The 23,968-nt window shown below is 38.9% G+C and overlaps 1 protein-coding gene across 1 annotated transcript; it reads right to left on the minus strand.

The window, feature by feature from the left end:
* Nucleotides 1-1,869: 1,869 nt before the first annotated feature.
* Nucleotides 1,870-22,005, minus strand: GLP2R (glucagon like peptide 2 receptor). The gene is made up of 13 exons (XM_039716056.1): nt 21,901-22,005; nt 19,152-19,245; nt 18,447-18,551; nt 17,437-17,562; nt 15,250-15,352; nt 14,579-14,735; nt 13,710-13,869; nt 13,519-13,579; nt 11,115-11,184; nt 10,314-10,402; nt 9,135-9,273; nt 5,117-5,158; nt 1,870-3,976 (listed from the first exon to the last, which is right to left on the minus strand). The coding sequence occupies exons 1-13, from the start codon at nt 22,003-22,005 to the stop codon at nt 3,659-3,661; spliced, it is 1,569 nt and encodes a 522-aa protein (XP_039571990.1). The 3' UTR covers nt 1,870-3,658.
* Nucleotides 22,006-23,968: the final 1,963 nt, after the last annotated feature.

The following is a 23,968-nucleotide window of genomic DNA, read 5'->3' on the forward strand; positions in this document are numbered from 1 at the left end:
CTGAAGAATTCTTCCTACTGCATTTTTGTTGTTCTTGTTCCTTTCCCTAGTTCTTCTAGGTGGTGTTTTGCATCCTCTTTGCTGAGCCAATGTGATGCAGAAGGAATCAGCCTTGGAGGGCTGGTATGTGGCAGCTGAACTTTAATTTCCTGGAGCTAATTGCAGTGATGAAGCTCACAAGCAGCTGCTTCTCACTGTAGATGTGTGTGGCTCCAGGAATGACTGCAGAGACATCTAAACAGGAGATGACATTTAGCACAGCAGAGAGTTTGTGAGATTTGAAATGGCAGGTGGAAAAAAACCAGTTAAAAATCCAGAAGGGTGGTTGCTATGGAAGTTGGGAAGATGATGTTAGCAAAAAAACATCATGAAGAATTTTAAAGAATTTTCCTTACAGAATCACAGAATTTTCCTTAATGGGAGCTCAGACTGATGGGAAAAGGGAAGAAAATTCCAGAATCAAATGAAAAGAAGTTAAAGGAAGGACCAGTATTACCAATTCCAAGGCATAACTGACAGAGCTTTCCAGAATGGAATGTTTGTGCTTTACTGTTTGAGCCTTTGAGGCACAGACTCTGACGTGTAGAAGCAATATATCTAACAAGGAATGTAAGTACACATGAATAATTAGCATACATTGACATCTCTGGCTGTAGGAGGAGCCACTGTGTCTGGAAGGTTGTGCTCTAGGTGTAGTAAAATATCAAAGATTAATAGCCTGTCTCAAACAGATTACTGAGATCTAATAAATCTTGTACATATCAGATCAGTTATCACACCACATCTCGTGGCAAAGCTCTTCTGACCCCCACAGGCTATTCTGGGCTTGGAATGTGATTTTTCTTTTTTTTTTTTTTGTCATGCAAGTTTTGACAGAAAGCGAAATCCTTGGCAAAGACAACTCCAGAGCTGTGGCAGTCAGGTTTGGGTGTGGGTTGTCTCTGATGTCCTGAGGATTAACAGGCCAATATTCAGTAAGACAATAATAGTTGTCTCACTGAATGGATTGACTCAGCAGAGTCCAGACTCCCAGGACTGTGGGAAACCTTTATCTCCCACCAGGCTTTGTCCAAAGGCAGGGGCAATCTGGGGAGTAAAGTTGAGAAACCAATGGATAAAAGACCTGTTACCAGGTATGCACAAGCATAAATAAACCTCTGGGGGAATGTTAAACTTTCTGTTGCCTGACAATTAGTCAGGGTGCAAATTAGATACATAATTTCCATAAAATACCACTTGTAAACAAACACGAGTTTAGGTCAGGCTGTCTCCTCCACTCTTTTGTCAGAACAAGCTCCTATTTCTTGTCCTTCCTATGGGAGTTGGAAAACAGAAACTTCTCCAGTCACAGAAGAGTTGGATCTGCAGCCTTAAAAGACACAGATTGATGTAAAAATACAATACCCAGACATTAAGCAGAAAAATCATAATCAATTGTGAAGTTCGCTGCTGTCTTCTAGAAATATTTAGAAATGTGGAGCTTGTAATAATTCTGTAAAATAAATAATGCTGTATTCTTGCTGTTATCTGCTTTCTGAAGGAATCCATGTGATGGTTGTTTTTGTCTGGATCACTCCTCAGGCCAGCAGGGCCTGCTTATATAACAAGAGTTGATTTTTATAAACTGAAAGAGGCAAAAAGCCCAAACACATAATAGAGAGGAGAAAATGCAGCTAGAGGGACTGCTGTTCAAAACACAGAGAACTGGTTTCTTGACCATATGAAAATCTTTAAAATGCAATTAAAAAGTAAACTGTTTCACTGAAAATAAAATCTTACCATTTCAATGTTTTTAACACCTAAGTAAAACACATTCTAATTCACTTCAATCTCTTTAATGTCTTAAATAATGGCTCTAGAAGGAATCAGTCTGTTTGAAATTGAGGAAGACACAAAGTGTGTGTGTGTGTTGTTTGGTGTTTCCAGTGGCTGCTGAAGAAATCCATTGCAGTAAAATTCTATATAAGCAGAATTCACATTCTAGTAAAAAACCCCTTTAAAAACTGCAGATAAATTATTTTAAAATAGATCAAACATTTACAGTTTATTAATATATCACTGAAATATACAACTTGGTATTGATTAAATAGGTTAACACAGATAGAACTGTAAAAGAAATACTTTTTTAAAGTGCCAGAAAAAGGTTCTTGAACTAGTGCTAGTCAATGAATTTATCTGTTCTTTGCAATAAAGTAGTATTAATGGCACAGGTTGCATGGCTAAACCTTTGTAGCCTGATAAATAATCATAAAAGCACTGGTAAGTTATATAAGGAGAATCATAGAATATTAACAAACTTGATTGCATTTCATAGGTCTCTGGTTGAGTTTGGATGTGAGAAAGGAAACTTCACCATGGCTCTTTTTAAATGGAAGAAGAATGATTTCACAATACTCTTGGTGCTGTCACAGTCCCATGTCTTTATCCATTTTGGGTCCCCTGGAGGAAGGTGGAAGCAGCACTTCCCACTGTTTTGTCATTAAGGACACATGTAGGGCAAACCAGAAGTCACAGTGGCTTGTGTCAAAAAAGGGGGGAAAAAAAAGGTAAAAAAAATTGTATCAGAACATTTCATTTGGGCACATTCCATAGAAGTATTTTGGCTTTCCATCTCATAATGATGTTTCCAGCACTAAACTTTAATTGAAGATGCTCAAAAATGCAAGCAAAAGCTTGGTTATTCCCAAGTTTGTTTTTTGGGTTATATGTGTGTATATATATATATATAGGATATTGTGGTCTCCTTGAGCCAGGTCTTAGGAGCTCTTGGAGATCTGTATTACACCTGAGATAGCTCATCTACCTCAGATGGCATAAAATCAGCAGGATGGCTTCTGTGGTACTGTTGGAAACAGAAAAGTTTTAATAAAAAGGCAAAATAAAACTCTTTACAGAGAAAAGCTGAGCCAGGGCAAGAGGTTCTTGCTCCTGATAAAACACATCACAAAAGTGATTATTTCCTTTATTCTCTTCTTTTTCTAGTGAATTGCTTAGGTGGGACCTTTTGGCCTCTGTCCAATTGGCTATCCTTAAGTTTGAGGTAAAGTCCCAAAGGTCCTATGAGGTGTCTTTTTACCAGATTGAGGAGAGAAACTTCTGGGCTTTTTTTCCTTTTTAAGGAGACAAAGGATAATTTGGTCACTGTCCACAGGGAGCACATTCATACATAGCTACATAAACATACATACATACATACATATATATATGTTTGGTCTGGTTTGTTCTAAAATTGGGGTGGATTTCTTGAGATGGGGTATGTGAAGGAGTCTTCCACAGGTCTCTCTGTTTAAGAACCACACATGAAAAATAAAAACTGTCTTCTCATGATGTGACTCAAAGCCAGTCACATACGGATGAAGCTGACCAAACTTCAGTGTCTCCAGAGCCTGTTTTCCAGAGTTCATCCTGCTTCCTTGTGGATGCTACAGAAAGCAAAAACGCTGCATCCAGCAGACCTCTTCTCCCCAGGCACGCAGCTTAGCAACCTCCAGATAAATAACATTTTTCTCAGCCCGAGACAACCGGAACACCTGGGCCATCAACTGCTTCGTCCTTGAAGCACACCCCAGAGCCCTGAGCAGCCTGCAGCTGAGAGATGAACGCTTGTTTTTCCCGAGCCCCGCTGCTGGCAGGCGCTGTCCCAGGGGCATTTAGCTGCCTAAATTTCACTTTCCTCAAAGACTTCCTCGGTGGTCTCTCCGGTGGTGACCTCTCCCTCGCTGCTGTCGGACATGCTCATCTGGGCAGGGCCGGCCTTGGCCTCTGCGCCCGGCCTGCCCAGCACCTTGTGCAGCTGCAGCTCCCAGGGCCTGCTCACCTCCAGGCAGCAGTGCTGCCTGCTGCCCAGCTGCTGCTTTTTCCTTTTCTGGGAACATTTCCTGAGGTATTTGATGTTTTCCCCTAGAAAGCAGAGCTTGCAGCCCAAGGGGTCTGCCAGCAGGAAACGGGACCATTGCTTCTGCAGCTCTGCTTTCACCTGAGGAGAAAAGAGTCATTGGTAGTGGCATGTGAGCAGCCTGGAGTTCACTGACACAAGGGCCAGGTGTAGAATGAGAGGAACTGTCAAGTGCTGAGCTTCCTGCCCCTCTGGGGTTTACCTTGCACCTGGTGCTGGCAGGGTAGGAACAGATCTGTTTGCTAAATCAATCTGAAGAGTCCAGGCTCTTCACCCTGACTTAGGAAAGTTTTTCCACTGCAAATGTGATGTGTGTGAGTAGTGGCAGCCTGCACCTGGGCCAAATGTCAGGGAGAACAGACAGATTCAGCTTAAAAACATTTAAAAATTAACTGAGATAGCATCATTTTCCAAGGTAGCTTGTAGCAACTCAGGCTGAGAGAGCTGAGGTTGTTCAGCCTGGAGAAGAGAAGGCTCTGGGGAGATCTAAGTGCCCCTTCCAGGGCCTAAAGGGAACATATAAAAAAGCTGAGAGACATTTTTACATGTGCAAATAGTGACAGGACAAGGTTTTAAACTATGAGAAGACAGATTTAGATGAGATGTTAGGAGGATATTCTTCCCTGGGAGAGCCCTGGCACAGGGTGCCCAGAGCAGCTGTGGCTGCCCCTGGATCCCTGGAATGTTCAAAGCCAGGTTGGATGTGGCTTGGAGCACCTGGGACAGTGGAAGGTGTCTCTGCCATGACAGGGGGTGGGATGAGATGTGCTCTAAGATCCTTCCAACCCAACCCATTCTGTGATTTTATGAAATTATTTTTTCAACGTGTTGCTGCGTGAGATAATGAACTCTGAATGTGATCACCTACATGGAGCTCAGGGGTAAACCCAGAGAGGGTTGAGCCTGGCTGAGCACAAAGCCTGGGGTTCAGCTGGTTAAAGGAGGGGATTTCTGGTGACCACAAACCTCTAATGGCATTTCAGACACCCCAGGCTGTCCAAACCTCCACATGCTATCCCCACTCAGCCTTCCCTGGAAATATTTTGCATTTCAGTCCAAACCTGTGGTGGTTCTTGCTGTTCTCTTCACTCAAAACAATTTTACCAAAGAATGCATGCATGCTCTCAATAAGCAGAGCTGCTCAGGGTGTTCATCCTTCTTGGTGTCATTAATACACTTTACTAATGAACTAAGAGCTCCTCTCACAGCACTGGGTCTTACCTCTCCGTTAGCAAAGCAATAGAGAACTGCTACCAAAAAACCCTGTAAGAGAAAGGAGTGAGAGGGGAAAGTCAGTGTGCAGAAAACACCTGAAGCCCTAATTTAAAGGTGACATTAGTGTTAAAACCGTAAATATAAACAGTGCTCCTTAATGTTCAAAAGGAAACTAGTTGCCTGCATTTATTTATTAATTAATGAAGTACCCAGTCACTTGGTTTTGGGCAGTTCCTTAGCAAGTGCAGGGCACATTTTATGCAGATGCTGAAGAATAGAAATTATATACATTAAAATATATTTTAATTATATATAAATATATATATAATTTAAATATATAGAAATTATTTATATATATATTATTTTTTAAATTTTTTTTACAGATTGTAAAACCCAGTTTTATCTTTATTTTGCTACCACATCATGCTTTTTTTCCTAAACTATTGTGTTATACTGTGACTGCTGCTATTTCCACATGAGGTAAAATAAAAAAAAATGCAGCTTTGTTTCTCTTATCATCTATATGCTTGTTTGGGTTTGTGAATTACTCTACTAATTTGGGCTCTTTATACAAATTATTTCTAAATTGAGTGATTAGTGTTAGTTCAAAGCTCAGCTATATTCAGTGTTATGGCCATTTAGAATTGCTGTTTTTCCTTTGAAACTGATTCAGATAAACACCTTAAAAAACCCTACAGATACAACTTGTTTTAAACCAATCCCAAAATCATCATTTCCATTTGCCTCTCTGTGTCTGGGTTTGATCTCAGGCTAAAGCAGCTTACAGGCTGCATCTCAGCCCCACAGACGTGCAGATTGATTCCCACTGCTTCAGGAAATGCCCTTTTTTGGTGTGTCTAAAGGCATCTGTGACACAAGTTCTGATTAAGAGAATAAATACTCTGAGTCCAAGGCAATATTTATATCACAGCTGCAAAGGTGCAATCCAGCTGACAGCATTTGATTGTTCCCACACTCATATTTTTGAGAAATATTTCTGCTCCAGAAATATTTCTGCTTTGCTGAGACAAAAATTTTAAAATAAATCCACATACACAGAAGCTTCAACATTTTTCATTACACCTACAATTAACCAATTGCATTCTGAGCCTGCTGTTAATTTTCTAGCAGTCCTCAGTTATTTAGAGTCATTAATTCCTTCAGCATATGTGCAGTTTTTCTGCCACACCAGTGGAAATGGGGACAGGAGAAGCAGCAAACAGAATTGCTTTCTCCATGAATTTTATTTCTATCATTTTTCATGCTTCACCTGGATCATGGTAGGAAGATATAGTTAATTAGAGTTAACAATAGGTGATATTATTAGGTGATATAATAGGTGTTAATAATAGGTGATATTAGTTAATAATAGGTGATATTAATGATAATAGGTGATTATAGAGTTAATAATAGGTGATACTAATAGGTGATATTTATGTGGCATATATATCATGTAAATATATAATGTCGTCTCATCTAATATTTTAAATATTTAAATATATTATATTAAATACAAATTTACTAGCTTAAAAAGCAAATTTTTATACAGAACTTCTCCTGCTCCTGGAGGCAGTTCTCTTTTTTGGGGAGGTACCAAGTTCCTGACTCTGCTGGGTGGTTTGGGGGTTTTCTGTTTATGGGTATGAACTCTAAATTTGGCCTCCCAGGCACCACAAGCACAAAGAGGATTTAAATGACACTCCTGAGCCTGGTGAGAGGCACTGTGAGAAAGGCAGAGCCTGTGAGGCTCCCTGGGCTGATCTGTTTGGAAAATACCTCTGGGAATCTCCTTCACTGCTGCTGCAGGGCCAGGGCAGGAGTGACAAACGCTTTAAAATCCCACCAGAAGGTGGAAAACTTCACTGATTATTTATATCTGATGTTCACTTCACATCCTGGTTTCTTTAATGCTTACTGAATTTTCTCCCAGTAAATTGATTTTCACACTTAGAAAGCTTCCCAGTGTGTTGTGACTTCTCAGACACACAGAATTATCCCAGTGTGAGTGAAAATGGAGAATCAGACATTCAGAATAAATGCTCATCAGCAGAAACACCAATAGGAAAGGAGAGATACACCCCTCAAAGTTGGTCTTCAGTTCTAACGACAATTGCAATGTGATAAATTACTCAAATAACTGGGATTTTCCACCAGAAAGCAGTGTTTTTTCCTGAGGGTAACAATTTCCATGCACAAGGGAGCCAAGATGTTTAGATTGCCCCATTTCCTAAGGCAAAGCAGCATCCTACCTACAACAGAACTCCTATTTAGAATTTAATTTTGTGCTCCTTGAAAATGTTTGAGTTAAACCTTCAGCTGAGATCCCAGGGATAATTGTTTTTCTTTAACAAAACAGTTTAACTGCCTTTTTAAACTACTGAGAAGATTTACAGACTAAACAAATGTAATTGGGTACAGTTTATGTGCTTTTTGGCTAATCCCTTCATAAATAATGCTGCAGCTAAAAAAGAGAATCTGCAATAAACATTGGCTAAGATCTCTGGGTATTTTTTAATGGAGCTCTGCTTCTAAAGCATGACATGCTGCCAAGCTCATGCATGTTTCTCTAAAAGGAATGAAGTTTGTGTTCTTTTGCAAGGATGAGTAAGCTGGTTTATATATCAGATTTCTTTGTGCAAGCCAGTAAATAAAATCTTCACTTAAAATGATTCTGCACTTTTAAAATAACATCTAGGCACTGCAACCTCTCCAAGTAAGGATATTTCTAACCAAGGAACTTATACTCCAACATTAATGTCCCTTCCAACCCAAATAATTCTGGGATTTTCTGAACACCATGTCAGCAGGCTCCTCGGGGTTGTGGCTCTCCAGGAATTCTCTGCTGTCACTGGGACATTTTTCCCCTCAAGCTGTGGTGTAAATGTTGAAGTTTAGCCTCAATAACAGTGCCAAAACTGATGCATACATGCACCAGGGCACAGGTGCATATGTGCAAAGATAAAAAACCAGGATTATGACAAATTGTGGGAGAAGTGCAGCAATGCTGGGATGGCCTCAGGCTGCAGAAGAGGGCAGCAGTGTCAGAGAGTGAATTACTGAGGAGCAGCCACCTGGAGCCACAGAGATCACTGGGCTTTGCAGCAAATGAAGATCTGGAAATTGCTGTCCTGGCGCCCCAGGAAGATCAAGGCAGGGAGATGTGGGTAAAGGACAACTCTGCTGGGCAGGTTCATTAGTGAGGCCTCAAAAATTCATTTTTTAGCAGTGCTGCAGCACTCCAGACAGGCAGGCAGAGATGTTTTGTGCCAGTGTCCATCTGGGAATGACCCCTGAGCTCCAGCACCAGCTCCACCTGGAATCTGAGCTCCTTGGAAGTGGCTGTTTGGTGGGAGTGTGGCTCCTTTAGCCCCAGCCCTGCAGCTGAGATCCACAGCCCTCCCTCACCTCAGCTTTTTCCTACTCCTACCAAACTCAGGCAGGGGGACTGAAGGGGAGCCAAGTGCCTGAACACTGTAAAACACTCCTGACCCTGTGGGTGAGAAACTTCTTTTCCACCTGCAGCTGCTGGTCTATTTTTCTGTTCCATCATGTGAGGGCTCTGATAAAATTTCTCCTAAAACTAACTAAAAATGGATGCAGGTGTAGAGCACTTTTGTGAGCATGCAGCTGGGATTGTCACTTTGCGGGTAAGGTGAAGAAATATCCTTTAGGAAAATGAGCCCAAGCCTCGGATGAGGCAGACATTCTCATGGTTATGATTTTGGCTGGGAGTGTTTGAAATGGACCATTTTAATCCTGTTTGCAGGGATCTGTGATGAGCTGTTACCTACTACTATTTTTTTTTTAAATATCAGACTCCTTTTTTTTTGTGTTTGGGACTATCATATTTATTTATGAGTATTTTGTCTTGTTACTGCAACAGTGTATTTAGAGGCATTATAGGTTGGGATATAATATTAAATCAGAATTCACTATAACTGTGGTGAGCAGCAAATGCACGTGGATCTGTGGACCCTAAAAACAATATTTGCAAAACACAAAAACCAATATTTTCAGAACTTACATGAAATGAGCTCATTGTCAGCTGAATGAAAAGTCTTATATGTCTTGAAAGTCCTTCCACCTGTTCATCAGTGATGAAGGTAAACACAAATTCGTGGATCCCCAACAATGGAATCAGCACAAGTGTAGACCTTGCCAATCTTAAAAAGAAAAATGTTTGATTATTTTTTAAAAGTCCTTGGTGACAAAAATCAAAAGCTCGGAGACAAAGAAATTATTCCAAAAACATGCTCTCAATATTCTGACTTTGGAATGGTAGTAGCAGTTTTGTGATTTTGAAAATAATGTATGCATAAAGCTGTGGAAAGTCTAGTTAAAAGGCATGAGTAAATGAAATGTTTTCCATGGCACATCCTGACCAGAATAAAGAATTCTGATTCTCCATCAGGCCACAAACATAGTGCTAGAGGGTTTTTCTTTTTCTTCTGAGTTTTGGTGACAAAGGGAAAGATGTGCCACGGCAGCAGAGGCCACAGGTATGAGAGGAGCAGAGATCTCAGTGCACTGAGGAGCCTTTGTGAAAATGCCCCCAAAACTCAGCACAGCCTTTGCCTCCCAGATATGAAAATGTCTGTGGAGCCTCCTTTCCTCTTCTGAATATCTATTCAGAATATCCAGAATATAGCTATTGCCCATATTCTGTTTATCTGTTACTCCTGGTGCTGGTGGGTACATCTTTAGGGGAAACGGAGAAGTTTTTGATGTGACAAAATGTTTAAAAAGAGGCCAGGACTTTGGAGGAATGTACTCTCTGTTAACAGTGACCAAATTATTCTTTGTCTACCTAAAAAAAACAAAAAGCCCAAAAGTTTCTCTCCTCAATTTAGTAAAAAGACACCTCTTAAGACCTTTAAAACTTCACCTCAGACCTAGAGCTACCCAACTGGACAGTCCCACCTAAATAATTCACTAGAAAAAGAAGAGAACAAAATAAATACTCATTTTTGTAGAGTGTTTTAACAAAAACCTCTTATCCCTAGCTCAGTTTTTCTTTAAAAAAGGTTAGTTATTTTGCCTTTCATTAAACTTTTTTCTGTTTCCAACACTACCTCACAAACTATCCTATTAATTTTATACCATTCAATGTAGCTAAGCTATCTCAAGCGTGATAAATTCAGTAAGAGCTCATAAGACCTAACTCAAGAAAAAGCTATCAGGACTTCTGTCATTTGTTACATACCTGTATTTGTAGTCATGGAAGGTCATTTGCTGAGCTTTCAGTTTGGAAATCAGCATTCTGAGAATTTTTAAGAAGATGCCAAAATTAACCTTGAAGGAAAACACATATGGTTTATTTACAGCAAATGTTATTACACTCATCAGTTAACAATTAAATAAATGTATAATTGATATTAAATACTTGCAAAACTTGCCACCAAATAACTGGAATGTAGCTGGGCTGAAGTTTGAATACAAGCAGGTTATTGTCACATAATAAATATGCAAAACTGAGTAGCTTAATGAAGTGGGTGTGGCTACAGGGAGTGAGGGGTGGGTGGGGCCTGAGGGGGTGGCACACCCCCTCCCCTGACACTTGGCGGCCCCTGCAGGCCGTGCTGATTGGCCAGAGCCCGGAGGCAGTGCTGCGGGCGTTGGAGGTCTTGGCCAATCAGAGCAGGAGGTGGGTGGGGCCTGAGGGGGTGGGAGGGGCTTGTCTTAGCATTGTCTTATTCAGCCTGACATATAATTTGATACATGATCTTCCAAAATTACAAAATTACATTTCATTTTTTTAACACAGAACCCTCCTTCCTCATTTTTTGAACAAAACTTTATCTCTTCTGTCACTTTATGTGAAAATTGAAATACTATGAAATTATTGGAATATGAAATATTATGAATTATTGAAATGTGAAATATTATTTTGATATTTCTGTGGTAGGAAACTGTACCTTATTTGTTCCAAAATTTTGAAGGACAAAAATGGCACTAATTACAAAGACCAAGGAGGGAAAAATAATACAGGTTATATAATTCTTACTGCAATGGAAAACAACATTGGGCCTCGGATGATCCACCAGATCCCCATGTGTTCATTTGTTCCCCAGCACCTGGAGAATAATTTAAAGAATAATTATTTTCATAGGCAAAAAAAGAAAGTTAGAATGCTCACATAACTTGTCTGTTTATTTCAAAAGGAACTTGGTGAAGTTCAACTTTTTCAGGTGGCCCCCAAAAGAAATGGAATAAAACTAGGAAGAGTTTCACCAACAGCTCTGAAGATCTTTCCATATCAATGTTGATAAAGATTTCCCTGACCATAAACTTCAGAACTATATGCCACACTCACTCTTTGAATCCACAAAACATGACACCAAACCCTCATAATGGAATTAATCCTTAAATTATCTATCTGAAACTGGAAATGAATGAACTGGGAATTGTGACCATGCTTCTTGATCTGCTAAAAAATGTGCATACAGTTTCTTTGCAGCTGAGCCCCCAAAAGAAATGGAATAAAACTAGGAAGAGTTTCACCAACAGCTCTGAAGATCTTTCCATATCAATGTTGATAAAGATTTCCCTGGACCATAAACTTCAGAACTATCTGCCAAACTCAGTCTTTGAATCCACAAAACATGACACCAAACCCTCATAATGGAATTAATCCTTAAATTATCTATCTGAAACTGGAAATGAATGAACTGGGAATTGTGTCCATGCTTCTTGATCTGCTAAAAAATGTGCATACAGTTTCTTTGCAGCTGTCTCTTTTTCTCCTGCTTTAACCCTCTGATTTGTCCTATTTATTCTTGCTAATCAGCCTGAGGTTCTGTAGGATCTTGGCTTGTCATTTAGAATTTATGTGACTCTGTAAGACCATAATTATGGCTTGGTGTTGCTTATTATCCATGTTGGCTTTGCAAATAAAATCTCTAGAAACCACAAAAAATAAGAAGAGAGCAAAAGATTCCATACATAAAGCACAAATATTAATAATGTCTATTTTTAATTGGCTTTTCACAAAAAATAATATTATATGTGTTATGTCAGAAAGTTATGCTGTATTAATTTTCTTAAGTAGCGTGTTAAATATAGTTTGAGGTTATAACATAATGTTAAAATAGAAACTATGCTATGTAAGATACTTTTTTTAAAGAAAGGAATGAGGTTCTTGCACCAACACAGCAACCACAGGACACCTAAATCTTTCAGAGAAAAAGAATTTATTGCTCCATTATCAGAAGAAATGATAATTTCTTCTTCCTGCCTCACTCAGCCCTGAAGACGCTGTCAGGATTCAGAGGAAGAAGTTGACCCTGACCAGACAGAATCCTGTGTTTGAATGGAATTTATGCATCATGGATAAGGTGTGTGAATGTGCAACAGGCTGCTGCTTTTAAGGGTTAATCCTCTGTTAACGTGGGGCCTTTTCTGGGCTTATTTTGCCCAGAAAGAGGTACCTGGACTGTCAATGATTGTTTGTTTTTATTGTCCCATATTGTCCTAAATCCCAATTGTCCAAATTTTTATTACTCTAGTTATGTTACTATTTTTATAATCATTTTATTACTGTTAAACTTTTAAAATTTTAAAAATAAGTGATTGCCATTTTTCACAACAAAGTTTATGTGATGTCACCAACAGCATCACTGAAGAGCAGGAACTGGTCCTTGCTGGTGCACGTTTCTGTCACTGATGCCTCACCAAATATCAGCTCTCACTCACTATCAGGTTTGGTCATGAGCCTCCATTACAATTCACTTTTTTTCTTTAAAAAGTGGCAGTGAATATGAAATAAACTCAAAGTGTTGGTGGTCTCCCAGGAAAGCACTGGTCTCATCTTCTTACTCACAGGTTTGTAAGGCTACAAGGTGTGAGATGCTTTGCCTAAGTGGCTGTTTCTAAATATTACAATTAATTAACTTGTTCTTCCCGTTCATTTAAAAGAAATCTCTTCCAATCAGGATTTCATCTTGATTACCCCAAATTTTATCAACAAAATTCCAGCATCCAAATCTCAGCTTACAAACCCCTCAACACTTGATGTTGTAGGGCAAACTTCCCAAAACTGTAACTGTTATGACCACTAGAAGCACACATTTATTATCAGCTATGAATTAACACATTACCTCTAGACTGAGGTAAAATATCCAATTGCTTTATGTAAATGGATGAACATTTCAGGAACAGTAAATGTTCATTCTACTCCTTGCTAAATGCATGAGGAAATCTAAAAATTCTCAGATTTTTTTTTATTATTATTTTTCAAAGTTTTTTTTAATGTAAAAGTACTAAAGGGAAGCTTGAAAATGTAACAAGTATCCATAGGTGCTGCATAATCTGATAATTTTCTGGTCAGTTCTTGTGTCAAGTACAGCCAAGGGCTTTCAGCCAAGCAAAAAAAGTCAGGATTCCAAAGAACATTTTCTTTAATAACCTACCCAGTGTTCTCCAGTTTGGATCTGCTTATTCCCCATGGGCCCACAAACAGGATTGGAACAACTGCAAAGAAAAGAAGAATCTATTCCAGCCAAGCTTGTAGAAGCAGACTTTCTTTTTCCTTTACAAAATATCCTCCACTGACTCAGCAAAGCAAAACAAAACCAGGGCTTGGAAACAGTTCTGGACTCACCCCATCCTATCACGATGTATGTCTGCAGCAGCCTTCTTTCAGAGAGCACCACAGTTATCAACAATGTGTGCAGATAAATCCCTTCCACCAACAGCCAGAAGTAATTTGCCCCAACAAAGTAATGCATGAAAAACTGGGCAGTCCTGCAAATGATTACAATCTGTAGGAAGGAGAGACCAGGAGTAAATATAGATGTCAGGATCTGCATGTGAGAGTTTTTACTGATGAGCTGTTAAATAATAATTATCATTATTTATCTTGCAGATAATTTTCCTTGTTGATGTGGGTAAGCTCTATTTCTACAACAACATACAAGAATAATAAATATTTATAATATTTATAAATATATATAATATCTATAAATATATGTGATGTATATATTCTATACATCTATATTATCCACATATAATTATTATATAATTATTAGAAATATAGCATATAAAATTATATATACGTATAATATTGTGTATACTATGATTATATAATATAAATATATATTATGTATTATATAGATATAATACAGATATTATATATCTATTATATATATATAATATATAGATATATATAATCTCTGCCAAATAAACACAGAGATTTCTTTCTAAAGGCTACAAGGTGTGAGATGCTTTGCTTAAGTGGCTGTTTCTAAATATTACAATCAATTAATTTGTTCTTCCTATTCATTTAAAAGAAATTTCTTACAATCAGGATTTCATCTTGATTACCCCAACTTTTACCAACAAAATTTCAACATCCAAAAGTCAATTTACAAACCCCTCAACAGCTGATGCTGTAGGGTAAACTTCCCAAACTGTAACTGTTATGACCACTAGAAGCACACATTTATTATCAGCTATGAATTAACACATTACCTCTGGACTGAGGTATAATATCCATCCACTTTCATCATTTGGTCTTTTTGAGTAAATATTGTTGTACACAGAGTCTTTAATAAGAACTGCTGCAGCACGCAAGATAAAGGATGCAAATAAATTCATATGGATGTAGTTTCTTGTGCAGTGAAGTTTTCTGGGGGAGAAAAAATAATGTATGAATCCTCCAGAATATGTGTAATTTGCGGAAATAAAATTTTTAAAAACCAGCAAAAACCCATATTCATATTGTTGTCATCAATGGATTCTGCTTAGAAATTGCATTTGTATTGCCCCTTAGGAAAATACAAGTTATTTACATGGATCAACGGAATGGATTGGGTTGGAAAGGATCTAAAGGCCCATCTCATTCCATCCCCCCTGCCATGGGCAAGGACACCTTCCACTAGATCAGGATGCTCCAAGGCCTTAAAATCTTCCAGGACTGGGGCAGTTTGTCTGGATGACTTCACAGTAAAGAATCCCTACCTAACACCTAATTTAAATCTACCATTTTCAGCTCAAAGCCATTTTCCAAAGCTCATCCCCAGCTTTTTTTGTAGCCCCACCAGGTACTAGAACACTGGAAATTAAATGACAACTTCAATTTCATAAGAAGAATGTGAGTACAGGGCTCTGTACATTTAAAATGCATGTAAATTTTTACTAACCTGAGTAAAGAAAGTATAAGCAGAGCTAACACCAGTGAGATAAGAGAAAAGTAATATCCTATGGTGTACAACAGCTGTAATGTGGTGAGCAGTTTATGTTCTTCTTCCTGGGAACAAAGAAGAAAAATGTGTTTGTAGGCAGGGGGACAGGGCAGAAGCAAGCTCAGGAACTTTGGGGATCACATTTTTGAGTTTCCAGGAGCCAGGGCAGGATTCTGATCCCTGCTTTCTGCACTGCCTCTGATATCAGTGTGACAAAGACACTTGCACCCTGAGTTTTAGTTTTTGAAATCCAAAGGGTCTCCCAGACTATTCCCAGATTTCTTCTGCCCAAACACCATTTTTAGCCCAAATCCCAGGTGGTCCTTGCCATGGATTCATGGATCCTGGTGGGTCAGCAGCTGCAGGGATAACTGACTGAACCTGCACACAGTGTGTGTGTGGCCTGGACACACAGCACTGACCAGCTGTGTCTGCACAAATCTGGGAGTCAGCTCTGCCTACAGCTACTGAAACAGACTGACTTCTGTCTTGAGTTCACAGGAAAAAATATAATTATTAAATTAGAGCTGTCTTTAATGTCTTTGAATGACAAATATGACCTCAGAGGAGGAAAAGGACTATTCACACTTTGATAGATTATCATCGAACATCCTGAGTTGAAAGGTACCCACAAAGATTTCTGAAGTCCAGCTCCTGGTCCTGCACAAATTTCCTCTCAATTTGCCTAATTTAACATTTCTTTTTCCTATTTTTTTTTTCTATTTTAGCTGCTTATGTCTGCCTCTCAGCTCTTCAAACTTCTAGCCCAAGGAAAGCATCTCTGAAGAGGCAATGACACACAGGATCTGTGACTTTCATAATCCACATTTGGCCTACAGAGCTTTTCTTGGAACCTGTGTCTTTTCCTCACTGATTTTGCTCATTTTCTTCTTCTACTACTCAGCACCAGGGACTTTAGCACTGTCTTTGCCAGCAGTTTTCTCTAATAATTCCATGCCAGTGAGCCATGCCTCTCTTGAAGGGGTGAAGGAGCCCAGGAAAAGCAGAGTGGGTGCAGGAGATTCCCAGCTGCTGGTCACTCTGCTCCATGGAAACATTCCAGCAGGGAAAAACCTTGCAAAAATCTCAAGTTATCATCTTGGCTATTTCAATATTGCAACACCAAAGCACATGAAACCAAGGTGATTCCTCTGTGTGAAGATACTGGCTCTGGGTTATTTCCAATAGCTTGGGGGGTTTCAATTAAATAAAACAAAAAAATTGTCCATATTATTCAATTAAATAAAACAAAACAAATGGAATAAAATTTATTCAATTAAATAAAATTAAAAAAGCCCACATTTAGTGCTGGTAGGAAAGATGGTTAAAGCTTTCAAAGACATTGTCTGCTGTCTCACAAGATGAAATAATATAAAATATACTGATCCAGAATGGTCAACAAACTTTGGAAAACACTCATAACTTATGAATATTTTTATTACATTTACATAAATAAACTGAAAGTTTGGAAATTCATGTATTTACCATATAAAGAGCTTAGTAAAAACAGAGTAATACACAGAGCTACTAAACTAATAATGTTTCATAACCAATCAGTAAAGCAGTGTTACTTGATAAAATAGGAAACAGCACTCAGTATTAAAAAGTAAAAAATAGTGGTGATAGTGCTTACCTAAGAGACCTAATTCTAAATTCCATGGTAAAAGAAGTTGGGCTGATAAAGTCCAGCCCTGGACTTTGCAATATGAGAAATACAGGAAGGATGGCATTAGGTAAGGGTGAATCCTCCAGCCTCTGAGCAGCAAACTTTAAATAACCAATTAACAGCTCATGAAAGGCTGAAAGGCTCAGGAGGGAAGCTGTCTGATTTTCACAGACCAATGTGATTTGGAGAGTTGCTTGCTTGACAAGTTGCAGTTTTTCTATTTTATTAGGAGAAAATCAGCAGATGTGAACACTGGACCATTATATTTCTGTGAGCAGAAAATAACTTGTGGCATCTAAAGCAGGAATCCCCTTCTTTAATATTTTCTTTTCTGCTTCTTATAAATAAAATAACAGCTTTCCATCTGGTAATTTAAATGAAATCTGAAGATGCTTTGCAGGTATTAAATGGAAATGTTTTGTCAGTTACTCAAGAAAGGATTAAGAAGATTAAAGTTTTCACTGTAATATAAAACACACTTACATTTTTTTGGAAATGATTTTTCTCAGAACATTCTGAACTATCCCGCCAAATGTCTGTGGAATTTTCCTTTGTTTGCCAAATCCCTTCATCCAAGCAGACTCTGTATACATGTCCTACACTTCCTGAAAGTAAACAGAGTTTTAGTTTGAAAGGTCAAAATGGAGATTTCATTTTTCATACATGTTTGAAAGATTTCTACCTCCACAATAGCCTCTACACCCACCACCCATACTCAAAAAAAAAAAAACAACCCTTTTTTTTTTGTCTTTGTCAATATATTTTTATAGCTACATAGGACAAAGTAGGAATAAATTCCCAGAATGTACCTGTTTTTTACAAAACCAACAGAGTACATCCAAAAGAGAAGCCTACATCTCCCTTTATTCATTTTTCCTCATTAAGCTCGTGAATGGGTAATTCATTGACCAGTTTGGGCAGCCAAAACTGCACAGGGATTTGATCAGGGAATGATCTTTCTCTGTAACACTGATGTTGCAGGCTGATATTTCATTCCTGTGCCCCTTCAGCAAGTAATATGCATTAATGTAATAAGTATTACTTTCTAGTAAGTGCACTAATAATTGACCAGCACTAATCCCACCCCACTAATTAGCACATTAACCAAAAAATCTCAAACTGGCAACTCAAAACCACTACACATGGTTACGTGACCTTGCAAATGTTGCTTTACAGCTGACAGTACAGAGCTGTGGCAGGCACAGATGGAGAAAAAGAGGGAATAAATATCAAAAATGATTTTGTGCCTCAGTTCAGAAGTGGAAGAGAGAGGTGAGACCACTTCAGAGGACACTGGGGCAAGACAGACAAGCAGCACGTGTCTTGCAGCTGAATTCCTGGCACAGACTCCAAGAGAAGTCACCACTTTGCCATCACCACTTCCACATCACCACTTCCACATCACCACTTTGCCATCACCACTTTGCCATCACCACTTTCACATCACCACTTTCACATCATCATTTTGACATCACCATTTTGACATTACCATTTTCCAGCCATGGCAAATATGAAGGACAAGGAACAGAGACATTTCCTGGGGGTGAGTAAGGCCAGCAAACAAACTGATCAAATGTCCCATTGCAGTGAACTCCTGGGGAGAGAAGCAAACAAAGGTTTTACAAAAAGCTGTGCAGACAAAGGGCAATCATGGAAACCACTCTGTACTGTTCCAGGGAACCTGCAAGCCAGTCCAGAATAATGAGATATGCAGATGAATGTTGTGTATGATAAAATTATTGCTTAAACTCACAAGGAAGCGAGGTCAGACCTCACCAGGGGCTGCAGATTGCTCCTGAGGGACAGCTCTGGTCTGTGCTCTGTGACAGTGACAGAAGCCAGGGAATGGCTGGAGCTGGGCCAGGGGAGGTTTGGGTTGGATACAGGGAAAGGTTTTTCCCCCAGAGGGTACTGGCACTGCCCAGGCTCCCCAGGGATGCCCAGGGTGGGGTTGTTGGGGGTCTGGGCAGGGCCAGGGGCTGCACTGGGAGATCCCTGTGGGTCCTTCCAGCTCAGGGTGCTCTGTGATTCTGGGATTGTGTGACCACAGAGAAAGGAAAATAAACAAGGGACTTCAGGCTCGTATTTGTGTCAGGTGAATTGTTCTACATTTAGAACAGGAGCAGACAAACAGCAAGGCAATATCTGCATATTTGTCAGTGTTAATAAATGTCTTCATTGCTTAATTCCTTACCGCTATCTACAGACGATTCCTGCAGCATTTTCAGGCATTCCTGTTTGTATTTGTTCCATCCAGTAGTGGTTTTTTCCAGCAGAGAACCTTTGGCCTGGGAGTGAAAATACTCGAGAAAATGCACAAGAAAAATCAGAACCTTTTAGTCCTTAATGACAAGTTGCTTTCCATTGCAAGAAATTCTGGTCTGAGCACAGAAATGAGGAGAGGAGAGTGGAGGAAAAAGTGGTAGGTGAAAAAAGTCTAAAGGGTTTTTTGGTTTTAGAATATTTTTAAAGGTAATCAAGCATATCTGGTTGAGTAGCACAGCAAAAAGAAAGCTGAATAAACCAGTAATGAATAAGCAATGCTATTTAGCTACTAACACCTTTCCTCTGGTGCATTCTGTTCTCCTGCCCAGCATTTCACAGAGCACTTATTTTACCAGCAGCTGCTGCTGTGCCACAGACATCTTTCTATTCTTCTTTTCCCCTTTTTCTTCTTTTAAGAAACACTTCTGTGAATTTCAGTTTTACTTGCCCATTTACACCATATTGCCCTTTTTGCCTCAACAGGGCACTGTTTTGCTCTCTTCTGGTGTCCATAGGTGAGAAGAATCTCTGCCCTCTAGATTTCCCACACAATAAAATGACAGACACCTCCTTATCTGACTGCAGAGGTCTTTAAAAGAGCCATGGCTGATAACTGCTGTTCAGGAAAGCATTGGCTAAAACCAGAAGAATTAAATGCAAAAAGGTTTGGTGATTTGGGTGAAGAAATGCCTTATTGGGAGCAAAGCAGTTCAGGAAGGATAATGGGAGATGCATTATTATTAGCATGGTGATTTGAGCATTATTTACCCATGGAAAAGACCACAATCCTAATTTCACACCTCTGTGCAATAAACCCCAGCTCTCCTGACACCAGGGCTTTCAGAGGCCAGAGCAGCCAAAGATTACAGCTACTACAAGTCACCAAAAATGAAAAATCCGTTACTGGTTGAAAATGTTACCGATTCTAATGAGTAAATTTTGGAGAGCAAACAAAATATTTAAGTTTTCTAAACAATTTTTACTAAAAGATGCCTTTCAGTTCTCCAGGAAAAGTCAATTTCTTTTTGTCTGGACTACACACTTTCTTTGAAGGTGTGTGTTTGTCCTGATGTTGCCTGACCATGGGCTGAGATATATAAACAGAAAAATAGATGTCTGTGAACTTCACCTTTGTTCCTTTGAACCTATGGTTTGCTTTTATTTTAATGAAGAAAATCATATTTATTTCCTTTTAAAACAAGAACAGTGTTCTGGTGACTAGCTCTTAGGCAGGTTCACTATTTCATGCAGGTTTTTACTGTGTGAAATGTTGCCTGCTCAATACTCTGCTTTTAGTCTCCCACCTAATTTCCAGACATCCACTTTAAGCTTGAGGGAGCAGAAAAACTATAATCATTCTTCCGTGGATGGGCTTGAAAGATAAGGAGAGAATATTTACAGCAGCCATGAGAAAGGAATGCATGTTTCCAAAATAAAAAAAAAGCATCTTGACATTTCCCTCATGCAGGCCTCCAAATCCTGGGAGCCAGGGGAGCCTCCCCAGACACTGGTGGGTCAGTGAACCCCATCTGAAGAGGCAGAGACTTGGAGATGACGCATTTGAGACAGAGCTGCTTGGCTGGGGGAAGAGCACTCCACTCCTGATAAACAAATGTGTCCAACAGCCAAGGGAATGCAAAGGAAACCTCGCAGGGCTACCTGGCAGCTGGTTTGGTTCCATTGCTGGAGAGGAGGAATCTTCCTGGAGCTGGGGCACTCGGGGTACACTGGCATGTATTTTTTTTTTCCTGGTAATTTTTTCTTTATAAAAAGGTTAGAAACACAAATATTGGCTCTACAGCACAAACAGCTGCAAACCCACTTTCTCAGAAACCCAATAAAGTTGAGATTAAGTGGAGAGAAATACCTTTTCACTTTCAGTTTATTGTTCTGATACCCATACACTTCAAAGAAATGTATCCTAAATATATCTGTGAATTTTATTCAGCTCAATTGATATTTACCAAATATCAGTAATCGTTTAAAAAATTTAGTCAAATCAAGATTGATATTAATAAATAAACAAGAATTACTAAAAACCTACGTGAAAATTTCCTTGAAGTGAAATACACTGAGACATTTTCTCATTAAATACCTAAACCCTTTCCAATTTATATGGTAAGTAAGAAATAAGCGTTTGGAAAGATTTAGAGAAAAAAAGAAAATAAAAATAAAATGGTTTAGTGGATCTGTACAGGAAATAAATGCAGAAATCTCACACAGATTTATTTGCTTTCTGCATGAAGGTGAGGTGCAGAACAAAACCATCCAGATTTCACAAACTGGAGATTCAATGCTCACCCGTCAGTGCCAGAAACAAATCAAAGCTGGGTTTAGAACAGAGAAAAAAACAGTAGAAAATAAACGTGATTCATAACAGCATTTTTATCTGGGAGGAAAACGGAAAACCAAATGTAATTCAATGCTGATCAATACTGCTATGAAAAGTCATTGTGCAAATCAAAATAATTTATTCACTGCATGAATGAGGTTTAAGAGACTAAAATGGTAATAAATGACCTAGCCAGAGAGAGTTCTAATATAAAACTCTACAGCTTTGCAGCCATTGTTTCTCACGGCTAATTAGCAATAAAAATTAATTGTTATGTCGGAAGGATCTTTGGTACAAACATTTTTTTTGTTTGTGACAGTTAAAATTAATTATGGAATTAGCTTACCTGTTTCACAAGAAACAATATCAGGATAGAGCTGGCAGATGTTGGAGCTATCCTGGACCAGAGTCCCATGCTGGTACAGAGAGCAAAAAGTGTCACCATGCCCATTCCAACAAATTTGTCCCCAATATGCTATTTCACTCTAAAAATCGATTATATTAATTAAAAAAAATAGAAGTAGAAGTGTCTTCTTTATGGATGCCACTGTTCCATGATCCCCTTTCCAAAGAAGTGAGGAAGTCTCCTGAAGTGTTTAGCTTTGCTAGGCTCCAACTGTGTTTTGGTTTTCCTGATTAAAGGCAGAGAGAGCTCAGTCTAAACTTCACAGCAACTCTGCTTACTGCAGCTGCTCCATGAACCAATAAGGAGGCAGAAAAGTATTAAAACATTAAAAGGCTGATCCTGTCCCTTGAAGCCCCACAGGAATTTTGCCAGTGATTTTTTCCAGAATGCAATCCAGCTCCACAAAACACATATATATATTTATACATACGTAAATGCATACGTACATATATATATTTATATTTCAATATTTATTTATTTATATTTATATTCATATATATATATATATCAATAAATATATCTATTTCTATATCTATATCATCTCTATATCAATATTTATATTTATATATGTATTTATACATATATATTTATTCACATATATATCTATTTATACACATCTATATATTTACACACACCTCATGAAACCAATAAATGGCACCTTAAAACACAGGAAAACCTTTCTGTAGGAAGCTTGCTGACTTTGGTTGTCCATCAGAAAAGAGCTCAGTAAAAGTTTATGGTTTTTGATCATATTTTGTCAAATGTGCACAGCCACTGCAGGATCAGGAAGAATCTAAATGTGAAAAAAAAAATGCTCCCAGCAGTGAAGTTTTACTACAATTCTTGTGATGTTCAGTGTTTTCTCCAAAGCTGCAGCTGCCAGGTGGATCGTGGCTGTCTTGGTGTTACCTGCACGTATTCTGTTTATCCACCTCTTAACTTTATTCAGCAAAAATCACTGCATGTAACACCTTGCTTGAAGGAAGGTCCAGCAAATCTATTTGCTCTTCTGTTATTTCCTTTCTTTTTTCACAGTTTAGACAGAACTAACCGATAAATTCCTCCTATTTCTCCTATGAAACAGAGCCATTCTTGCATGAAAAATGGATTTGAAAGTTGTGGTACCAGCATTGCTAGGGCAAAAAACTCTCTGTGAAACATCTCAGGCTGCAGTTGTCATCCAGGAGGCATCAGTGGTTTCACAGGTCTCAAAATATATTTAATTACAGCCATATGCAGATTACTCACAGGAACACAAACAGAGATCAGTGTTTAATCCTTAGCAGGATTTCCCTCCCTCCCTCCCTCCTGCTCTCACTTGCTCCCACTCCCACTCTCACAACTGCTACACCCTTGAGAAAATGCAGTGAGACAAAAGTTTGGGACAAAATAACTCCTGGCTGCAGCTGCATCTGGATTTTGGGTTGTGAGATTTGCTCTGCTTTGCAGACCAGACCTGCTTGGTCTTGCACTCTGCAAGCTGAGCTTTTCATGGCAGCCTAAAGCAGGCATTGATCCTGTTATCCTTGAGCTTCAGGCTGGGACTCATCTGCTTCTCCAGCTCTGACATCTTTTGGTAGAGAGCTGTCTTGAAAATCCAAATTATTTTCATTAGAAGGTACATGTGTGACTTCAGTGTCCTGAGGAACCATTCTCCCCTAGGGCACATGTTCTGACTTCACAGTTGTAAAATGAAGCAGTGAATTACTCTAACACCCCAGCTCCTTTTGGTTGTTTGTATATCTTAATTGCACCACCAAACAGGCAGAAAAAACAATATTTATAACATGCCAAAGTAGGAAATGTTTCCTAGATGGAGGAAAAAGAAATGCTATTTCACAGAGTGAGAAGATGCACATATCAAATAAGGATAATTCAGCATTTTCTCTAACATTTCCCCTCCCTTGGGCAAAACTCGTGTTGTGTGTTCATGGGGGCAGACTGGGCAGTGCCCAGGAAACCATCAAGAGCAAAGGCAGGTAATTTATGACTTTTATTTGTCACTGCT

This window comes from Passer montanus, unplaced genomic scaffold, assembly GCF_014805655.1.
Source record: "Passer montanus isolate IOZ18808 unplaced genomic scaffold, ASM1480565v1 scaffold35, whole genome shotgun sequence".
NCBI lineage: Eukaryota > Metazoa > Chordata > Aves > Passeriformes > Passeridae > Passer > Passer montanus.